Source organism: Pygoscelis adeliae, unplaced genomic scaffold (assembly GCF_000699105.1).
Source record: "Pygoscelis adeliae isolate BGI_AS28 unplaced genomic scaffold, ASM69910v1 Scaffold142, whole genome shotgun sequence".
NCBI classification, from domain to species: domain Eukaryota; kingdom Metazoa; phylum Chordata; class Aves; order Sphenisciformes; family Spheniscidae; genus Pygoscelis; species Pygoscelis adeliae.
The window spans coordinates 1309988-1321113 of record NW_008824247.1 but is presented as its reverse complement, the minus strand read 5'-3'; the positions used below and the strand labels follow the sequence as shown (position 1 = coordinate 1321113).

Genomic DNA, 11126 nt, shown 5'->3' with positions numbered 1-11126 from the left:
GGTCAGCTATTAAAACATGCCACAGGAAACTGGAGGACATGAGGAAGCAAGGCTTCACTCAGGAAAAAGGCACTGCATCTTTTTTTTTTTCCATTTAAAATATCACATGCCTGAAACAATACAACAGCCTGAAAACAGCTTATCCAATGACCATAGGAGAAAGCAAAACCAGAAATGAGAGCAAAGTGTCACTGATAACAAAGCAAGGGGCACCACTTTGGACCTAGTCCAAAATGAAGTGAATAATTCATGTCATGTGATTTAAATCCTGTGTGTAATACATGGCTTTCACTTCAGTGACAATCACTGTGTATTACAAAATGCTGCATCCTTTACCCCTTTCAGAGCCTAACCTCTTGGTGGCATTGTTTGACTTGACAATGAAGGTGACATCAGGAGAGTCCTAAGAGCACTCTGCCATAGCCAGGATGGTCTAGGGATGTAGACAGAGCAAGGCTTGTGGGTAGAAGTAGTATCTTTTATTAAACCAACTTATACAGTTGGAAATATCAGACAAGCCTCTGAGCCACACAACCCCTTCTTCAGATCTGAAATAGAAACAGCAGCTTTCAAAGTTAAATACCAGAGAACAATTACGCAGAGTTTAGTTAGCTAATGCATCAATTAGATCATCTCTGAAAGAGAAAAATAGTAGATAGCTCTGGACTAGAGGGGATGTTGGGGAAAAATGGTCAGGAAAGACAGAGATCTGTTCTGTGTAGGTCTGTAGTTTCAGGAACATTTTTAGGGTTTCACTTTTCTTTTCAAATACATGACTGCTTCCAGTTGCTATGAAGCACAAATAGGAAGAGCTCAATGAAAAACATGCAGAAATGTGAATGGAATAAAAGCATAGAGTATGCATGAAAACTATCCGGATGGAAGATGAAAAAGACAGTACAGAATGCCATGCTTGGTATAGAGACACCATGTTTCTTGTGCATGTTCATTTTGGATGGGCAACAGAACCTGTGAAATGAGATCTCCAGAAGTTGCTTCCTGGTCAGCCCAGCTTTCCAGGCTTTGTCGCCTGCCCTGATAATCAGCACTGGCATGCCTTTAGCCCAGTGTTACCAGGAAAAGATTTCCACTGGTACAGTCAAACCTCTCTCACCCAAACCCGGATTACCTACTTATTCCAAATGTCATTTAGGTGCTTCTAGTTTCTTTAAGAAAACTAGGTAAAACTGGAACAGTTTTTGTACAAAGTAAACATTACTGCTTTGATTGGGAAACCACCACTGCATTTACTATAATTACAGCAAGGTCATCTTGATTAAGAAAGAAATTTATTACAGTGAGGACAATCAATCACTGGAACAACCTCCCCGGGGACGTGGTGGAGTCCCCATCACTGGAGGTTTACAAGATGCAACCGGACAGGGTGCTAGATAATCTCATCCAGGCTCCCTTTCCCACGAAACGTTGGACCAGATGATCTTCCGATGTCCTTCCAACCTGGGCTGTTCTGTGATTCTAACTATGGGATAAGAATATCAGGGATTTTCTGTTGTGACTCCCAGCTGTGCTTTTAACAGAACCTCCTTAAAGAAACAGTAATTTTGAAAATATACCTTTGGTAAAACTTTGACATGAGAAGAAACTCAATGCAATTTCAGAAACTCCTTAGCTATTACACCCTGAAATGCTCTAAGACATCGGCTTGGTGACCATTATCATATACATAAGGAAATGGAAAAATGCAACTCACTGGTGTTTTTGCTCTTCCTTAGCTGATGCTCTAATGGTGGTTTTAGCATTCTATTGACATCAATGTAATTCCGAAATTTTTTTCTTTGTATTTCTTCAAACCATTCTCCAGTCACTCCTTGCAGCCCTGTTTCAGACTTCTTTCTCTTCAGTAGTTTGCTAGAAAGGAAAAAATAAAAGATAAAAATTTTAAGCCATTGTAGATATTACAGACACATCATCACGAACTCTCCCTGTTGTTCATTTAAGTAGTTACAGTATATTTCTACATATAATGACTTTTTAAAAGATACAATGGGACATGATACATTCACAGCAGTCACATAAAAGTTTTAGTGACAGCAGAATTCTCCAGCTTAACAATGAGATTATGTGACCAGGTTAAGTGGACAACTCATATGCTTGCATTATTCTCTGCCTCGAAGAAATGCATCCTTCTTCCTTGCAAAAATGAGGTAATAATTCATAAGCATTATAAAACTAATTGAAAGTAAGATTAAGTTCAGCTAATAACTGAATCAGAATAAATAATACTCTAACAAAGCAATTCTTGAAATATTTATTCACTCATTTAAGCAGAAGCAATAACAAGATTATTCTGATTTTCAAAAGGAAGCTCACTGAGGCCCTGATGGTGAGGTGCCCACCACACATTTCCTATATGAAGGAGAATAATAAATTGTGTATTCAGCTAATAGGTATTCATGCAACATGTTTGACGAGTTGATCACGTTTTCCTCTTTCCTTGCTGCATAGTGATTCTGCCTGTGTTTAATATGTATGGAAGCAACTAATAATGAATATGAACGTTCTGCCTCGCAGAGGCGAAGCCTGCACGAGCTACACACACATGGCTGCAACTGAAGAAGCTGTTTAGTAGCAAGTTCAGGTTTTAGACCAAGAGGTCACAGGAATGAGTTGTTTATCTGGACATAAAAGAACAAGGTACAGTTGCAAAGGAGCCCGAATAGTGCAACGGATATGCAAAGTTACTTGTTTTCAAATCACATTACACAAGTGCCTAAAGTGCAGATGCAAGCGCAGCAAATCCACACCCCAACTGATTCTGAAGGCAACAGAACAAGACTTCATGCACAGCCTGGAGATGTAAGACCAATGTTTTAGCAAGGCTTTCATGTACATCTTCCACCTTAATCAGTCGTAAAACCCATGTCTAGGAATACAGATGCCCTCAGAGAACATAAATTATTTCAGAGATCAATTTAAATAAGAACTCGTATTCTCTGAGACAACATTACTTCACAACACAAAATTAAAATTAAATGTCTAGTCTTGAAACGGATGTATTTCCATCTGGAATTGATACAGGGTATATTGCCCATACTAGCACCTACTGTTCATCTGGTAGCATCTGTAGAATAGGAGGGCGGGAGAGAGATGTTTTTGGTAAACGAGTGAATATTTCCCTTGAAGAAGATTACACAGACACATGCACAAGTACTAGCCATTTGAAATAAACGTATTACAAAGGCAAAAATGTTAATCATCACAGATATTAACCGCACCACGGGAGTGACTAAACACCGTAAACGCCATCTGCAGCATGGAAAACAGCTTAGCAGTAATGTGAAACAGGAGGAGGCGATGAACAACGGGCTCTCAAGCGCCAACTTCATGACCTCACTCCTGTGGCCTTAGCAAAGGGGATCCAAGACACCAGGAGGAGTAAAAGCACACGGAGCCAGGCATGAGGTACTTTGGGAGTGGCTGCAGTCACAGCGGCTGCCCGGAAAACAAGCCCACAGCAGTTTTGCTCAAGTCCCGAAAGCGGAGACCGCCTCTTACAGTCCGTCCCCGCGGTCCTTTAAAGCCCAGCCGGGACGAACGGGATTTTCTCCCCAGGAGGCGGCCCGGCCGCCCGTTCCCGGGGGAAGCCGGCGGGGTCGGCGGCCGGAACCACACCCCGGCGCCTGCCAGGCGGCCCCGCCCCCGCGCGTGTCCCCGGGAGCTTCAACCCGCTCACGCGCGGCGGGGAAGCGGACGTCATTTACATGCAAATGCCTGTTTGCTTTACACTCGCGCATTCCAGAGAGACGAGAAAACACAAAACCCCACACTTACTCCAACATCGACCATATCGGGCCTTGCGCGAACACGCCTTTCACCGAAACACCTATTAAAAATCTTGCACAAACACTGAGGACAGATTTAAATGCGGTGAGGCCTTTACTGGTACCTGCTCGGCACTACCTGTAGTCACTCCCTGTGAATGTGCTGCTTTTGAATGGTGCTGTCACCCCCAACTCACGAAAGAAACCCTTTAAATTGCTTGTGCGTATTTGTATTTACACACACGTGCGGGCCCATATATTGAACCCTATATATATAGTTATGCTAGTACCGAATAATATTAATATGATACATAATATGTAATTGCAATATCGCATGACTATTAAGTATTTCTCATTTGCGATGACTCCCAGCCAAACCACATCACTTCCCTCTATGCCTGCTCTGTCAAGTCTACACGCCCCCTCACGATGCCAACGAACGACAGTTGTGAAGTAGACGCAAAGCCCATCTCAAGAAACAATTACAGCAGAAGACGGTATCTGCAGTCAGCATTGCAGTGAACTTGCCTTTGAGGCAGCGCTGTTGTTACTTGTATTGCAAATTATATATTGCGACAGTGCTCCGTAGGAGTGTCAAAACACCTAATGCGCTCTAAACCAAATGTACTAATCCTGCCTCCCTGTCTGCTCCATCCATCCTTCCTCCTCGTTTCTCTACAGCCCCTTTGGACACTCGGAGCCACTTCCTTTTGAGAGGAGACAACGTCATTGTGACTGGGAAAAGTACCTGTAAGCTGTTGCAGGATTAAAGGCAACTCCATTCCCAGGATAATTTACAGGAGACTGCTCCACAAACTGGAGCAGGCAGCAATCCTAAATGACCTCACAGGCTACACCTCGTTACCTTTTCCCATCCATTATCCCACACAGCATCTAAACTAATGAATCACTCGGGAGCAATTCCTTTGCGCTGTTTTTAAAAACATCTCTTCCTTATTGGCACAAGGATGTCCCAGTATTTCTTACACAGACATCTCCAGGGAAAAGTTAACCTAAATGTTTGTATGTACTAGACTTTCATGTGGGTTATCATAAATATTGTGAAAAGAGCTGTAGCCTCCCCCTGCCACTTCCAGTTAGGATAGTAAGGAGCTTTAATTGCTACTGTAAGAGGAAAGGTGTTTTCTCTACCTTCTTCGTCCTGAATATAAAGCAGAAGACAGATGTGTAAAGTAGTAGAAACTGGGTTGCCAAACAGGATGTCTGGGGACATCTCTGCTGTTTGCAGGGGACAGAGGACTCAATCCCACTTTTGCCACAGCATAAATTATGATTCCTACTGATTTCAGCAGAAGCAGGATTTGGCCCTAAAGGACTCTTACCACACACCTCACAAGAGAACAGATACACAGCAACCACTGAGCACGAGGAATTGCACCGTGAAGGATAACCAGACCAGTATTTGCTCATTGGATCAAAGCTCTCAGTGTCTGAGAAGACAAGGCTGAAAGGAGTGCAGATAAAAACAGTGCCGAAAGCATTAGATAAAAACTACAGCAGGACAGATAATCTGCAAAAACAGTTACCTAAAACAAGCTTATGTCTTTACGCTGTTTATATTCCTTACTTTGTCGGTGAGAAAAGGTTAGAGATGTTAAAAAATAGTGCCTGAAGAACCAGTTCTTTCCTAATTTTTTTGCTTCAACTTGTCGCCTTCCCACTCCTTTATACATTATGCCGCACTGGTGAACTGTGCATCCCTATCATTTCTATGGCCAGTTAATTTTCTAGAAAACTCTGGCTGTTATCACAGCCACAGGTAGCTCTAAAATGCATATGCGAGAATATTTTCTTACTTACAGTTCCTTTTAATTTTATAAAAATAATTTAAAGACGTACTTTCAAGTTGTCATCTTATTTGAAAAAAAAGGGGAAAAGAAGTATTACTGACAACGACAAAGACTACCACTGCTGAAATAATTTGAAAAAATTATTATCCGCCATTTCATATAAACATATAATAGCAATAACAACAACATTCCGGTTTCCAAGGTGCCAGAGAAGCTCCTGTGGCAGGTTAATCCTACCAGGAAGAAAAGTAACGATACACAGAGCCAAGATACTCTTTCCTAGCACATCAGACACACAATAGGGCTATTTTCTAAGGTAGTCTTTATTCTCAGTAGCTGGTATATTTTTACTCACATTAAAGCAATCTTTTGTTTATTTTTCTTTCTTACTGTTTTCTGTTTGGCTAATGTCAATAATCCAAGTCAGCTTCATTATTACATGTAAAACATAATGCAGAAGTAGGTGAATCAGAAAGGAAAACTGACTCCCATGTTTTGATTGCACACACTACAAGACAATGTAAAAAGATCTAACTGAAAACACAGGGTTTTTTTCTTTGGCTTTTGTATTTGTAAAATTAAGCATTTCTGCAGTTATTCTCTGAAAAACCAAGGCCTGCTCTATTTTGATGAACAAAATGTTGTTTTGGCAATAATGCTTGAATCTAACCTGCTAGGTTGTTGCTAATCAACTACTCAGATTTAATTTTCTCTTCCCCCAAAATACTAGTTTTCTATCTAAGTCTTCATCCTTTTCATTATTATTACCGCTGCTGTCATTTTTTGTTATTATGTATTGATTTTATAATGCCCATTAACGCACTAAGTTGCCTTCAGAAGACATATTTGTCTGAGTATGTGACCAATAAAACTAAAGCTGTGTATGGGCAAAGAGGATGTGCCACAACAAGGAAGACCAAAGAGTGTGTCGGTTCAGTGTTTCTTTCTGATCGTGACCCAAATACCAATAAATGTAATGGAAGAACTTTCACTGTCCTGAACAGGCACCAGGTCAGGCTGCTGGAGAGTCACCTAGTGGTGACACCCCTGGATGGAAAGGAGTAACTGGAAGTGCCAAGAAAGGTTCACCTGAAGGACCGGGGAAACACTTCACAGCCCAGCACTGAACTGTATGGGGTACGTTTTCAATCCCACTTTGATGGGTGCATCAAGCTGCCAGCTCACAACTGTCCCTAAATATTTAGATTACGGGAATGTGCAAAACCAGGAGATGGAAGTGGGGAGAAAGCGAAAACAATATTTCAGCCCTGCTGGAACAAAGAGAAAAGGCTGTAAGTATATATCTTTTAATTGAGTTTAAACATACTCAGAATATGAAAGCTTTTAGTCCTTTGGGCAGCTGGTCAACATGAGTGAATGAGGTGAAATACCGCTAGTAATGTCACAACTGTCAGTGACTCTCCAGCTCAGGCTGACTCTCTGCCACTTCCTCTGCGGTGAGTGCGGAACAGGGGAAAGCTCCGCTCTGAGAATGTTTTACAGATGATTTACAATCTCTCTGTACAGGCTGCAAATCACAGGTTAAAAAAAGGGTGTTACTTTTATTATGCTGTCAATACTCACAAGCTACCTACCAATATTATATGGTAATAATAAAACAAATCCATGATGCAATGGAAAGGAAGGCTACCTATCGTTTTTAAAGCATGTCACATAGCTTCTGAATGGTAGTAATTAATATCTCTTATGAGATGACTTCATTAATAGGAATTCCCCTTAGCATTAATACATGCTAATAGGTGCAACGGATATAATTCTCCATGCAAAGATTCTGATTTGTTTGCAGGGATAGATGCAGTCTCAATGCAAAAACATTGCATGACAGGACTAAGTGTTGGGCTCCTGAATTTCTGTCCCAGAAATCTCACACAGAAATATAGACGTATACCGTGTGTGCCACATGATGGGTTGGAAGGCTGGGGATCAGGTCTTCTTAGGTCTCTCACTACACCTGAAGCTAATGATTAACAGCAGACATATTTACTCTTCCAGGGTAGAGCTGCTAGCTGATTGTGAGACCTTTTATAAATATTGATAGCATGCAAGGAGACAGCCATCTATGCAAGTAATTTACAGCTCAGCCATGTATTATAAATTTAACTGCCTTACAAAGACATGCAATGCAGATGCTACTCCTCATGCCATTGTATGATTTTCTTTATGCAAAACCTTTCCTAGGTAACAATGTAAGGGGAAAAACAAGAAAACAGACACAGGACAGGTGAGAACTCTGGATGAGGGGGGATTGGTTTCAAAAGAAGACCAAGGTCCCATCTCTGCAAGCAGGTTTGTGTATGATAGCCCGTGGGTCTGGACAGAGCTCTAAAATTGAGAGACTCCAGACAGGCTTTGGCGTTTGTACAGAGCTAAGCTTGAAGCCTAGGGCTCTCAAAATACACCTTTGCAATCTCAGATAATTGTGCAGAGTCTCACACAGAGCTGAAGCAAGATTCTGGTCAACAAAGTAAGACAGAAGGTCAGAGTGTACCTGCAGACAGTTTATGTGTTACTATAACACTACAAAGGCCTCAATTATGTTGCTTTAAATTAAGGAAAGCAGTCATAAGAATGAATGTAAGCTGTAAAAGTTGACACAGTGGATGTTTTTCATCTGGAAATATAATGCTTATATACATGTATATAATATATACTTACACAGATCCTCTGCTGTAGCAGCTTAGAATCTCATAATTTATCACAACTCTTCCACTAGAAATAGAAATATTATAGTATAATAATACTTTTAAATATAATATTTACATGTATACAATTATATATATATACTTATATACATATAAATATATATTTAAGAACATGCAAGTCTATAATGCAGGAAGAAACCGACTGCAAGGCCCCCCAGCCACACTGCTGCAGCTTTGCTTGACTGCAGCTCTCTGCACGCAGGCCCCTATATCTAGAAATCCACAGATATGGCAAGCAGAAGTATTGCAGTTCCTTGATTATTCCAACCACAAATTAAACTGTGTGTAATTTATATGCAATAAAGTGCAAACAGGATGCGCTTTTCATCATTCACTCTTAGCTTTTGTTTTGTGGTTTTGATGTGTTTGGTCACAGTTAGTATGGTACCGGTACGTATACCTATTTATTTTTGAGGTAAGACTGATAAAAAGAATATAGTTTCTGATAGTTTAAAATGTGGGCATTTAAATACAGCTTGTTACATTTAACAGTGTTAACATTTAATCTAGCTGCAAAGAAGGGTTAGTATCTGATACAAACCAAGGAACATCAGCTGAAGTCTTGACATACAGCCCAACAAGCTTTGCTCTCAGCCGTTAGCCAGTCTCTCCAAGAGCTACCTCTACAGGAGGTGCAAGTGCTGCATGTCTAGACTGACCCAAGAATCTGAAGTACCTCAGGGACCAAACCCAGCAAAACTCCAGCACCTCGGGCTTCACCACAGAAAGCATGTGCTGCAGTCTTTGACAGGATTACAAGACACATGTAACCTGAAAACACCACTGGAGCACAGCTGTGTCAGTATGAGGGGAGATATCCAGCCACTCCGAACACAAACCAGACATGTTCCTGTGCAACACTTTTTTGACTTCCTGGCATAAACAACTTAATATTTCTGAAATATGCCTGAGGACCTGAAGGTGTTGGGACACAGACAGTGTGTAGAAGCTGTCAGCACCTGAAAATACTTCTGGGGTCCTTCCAAGGCTGCTCACTGCAGACTGATATGCATTCCTTTCCTTACAGCAATGACAGGCAGTGCGTGTTACACTTCACTGGCATTACCTTCCAGAGGCCCAGTGACCCTACTGCACATGCCACTGGCATTACAAACAACTTTTAATAGACATATATAAGAAAGCTGAGCTAAAGTGAGAGTAACCATACTTTGCTGATGTTTTCAGCATTTCAGACAGTTCTCTTCTCCATGCACCTCCATGACTGTTTGCTTGCTTAGTATGGGAAGCCGTCTTCTTCCACCTGATGGCCATTTCCAGTTCCCACTAATGTCAATAATTATTTTAACTTCTGCACTTGAATTGTGGAGGAGACAGAGGGTGTTGAGAACATAGAGACGCTACTATTGGAAAAGTCAAACCTGGGAAGTGCACAGACTTCCTACAAGGTGCACGAGTCCTTAACTGGGTCACAGAAAAACTAACAAAATCGGACTGTTCTGCATTAGCTATTCCAGAATAACTCACCATATTGACTGTCTACTCAGTAGTTAATGCTAGCTTGCACTGCTGTGCCTGACCTATTTATTCTTGAAGCCTGGTCAATTTATCCATATAGACAAAGCCCAATTAATTCTACTTTCACCATTAAGCTTGGACTTAGAAAATGTTTACCCATGGGCTTAACAGTAAGCCTTGGCTTAAATCTCATCAGTTTCAACACGTGTCTTCTTTTTGGCGGCCCTAGTGACATCAGAAAGTGAGCTAGATAATAATAACAATCATCATCATTATGATTTTCATTTTTACAGTATTTTGTCACTTGAAACTGCAAACATTAGTTTGAACCCTGGCACAAGGCCTGCGTTTGAATGAGCATGGGTGAAAATGCCCTGAGCGTGTCCTTCCCACCCCTGCGGGTTTGGCCTCCTGGGCCCAGGGCCAGCTTGGAAAGAGCAGAGCTGGTGGCCTTGGAGAAAGCTGTTGTGAAGACAGCCAGAGGCCTCAGCAAGGGCCATCCCCCCTTCCCCTGGGAGCTGCTTTTCAACAGAGGCTGTCCCACTGGGCCTTGCCCCAGCTACAGCCCCAGACGCATCCCAGCTGTGTCTGTGCACGGCCACTGCCGCGCTGATCCGGGCCTTGACCCGCAGCCTGACGTCCCAACCTGGCCTCAGCCCAGCCACCCCACCCCTGGTCTGCCCAGCCATCACGGGGCCATTGCTGACCCGGTCACCGTCACCAGGCCTGACCCTGACGTCACTTCACGGCTTGACCTTGGCCCTGCATCATCGCCACAGCCCTGCCCCATGAGCACCGGGCTGTGGTGGACCTGCTTACCCTCACCGGGCCTGATCCTGACGCTGACTCAACCCCACAGCCTGGCCTCGGCCCTGCCGTGCCACCACGGTGATCGGGCTCGGGCTGCCCCCGGCTGCCTCGCTGGGGCAGTGGGATGGCGGGACAGGCCCTGGTGGCAAGGCCCTGCCCTGCCAGCCCCGTGGGGAGCCCCTGTTGCCCCAATAACATGAAGAAAGAAGAAATACATTCAGTGCGCTAGCAGACAGGCCCTTTCAAACATAACACACTGCAAAGGTGCTCCTGGGTCTCCTTCTGCCCACCCCCAGGCTGTAGAAAACACCCTGCTCTCAAACACAAAGAAGTGCAAAGCTTTGGAGGAAAGGATTGACCTTTCGTTAACACTGAAATAAGTTTACTATGAAAAGACAAGACCAAAGACCTGGCGGCAATGCTGGTCCGGACCCTGGTCTGTAGATGCAAAACTGGAGTTAGACCATAGACTTCGGTTTAGTTAGTCCAGATGCACAGGGCTAAAGCCAAAACAGAAAATGGCA

General features: G+C 42.8%; 1 protein-coding gene across 1 annotated transcript in view; it reads right to left on the bottom strand.

The window, feature by feature from the left end:
* Positions 1–3755, bottom strand: part of EXPH5 (exophilin 5) — an 18218-nt gene extending 14463 nt beyond the window's left edge. Inside the window, 2 exon segments of the mRNA XM_009335279.1 lie at positions 1712–1869; positions 3517–3755. Coding sequence (XP_009333554.1) covers positions 1712–1869; positions 3517–3755 — 397 coding nt within the window.
* Positions 3756–11126: the final 7371 nt, after the last annotated feature.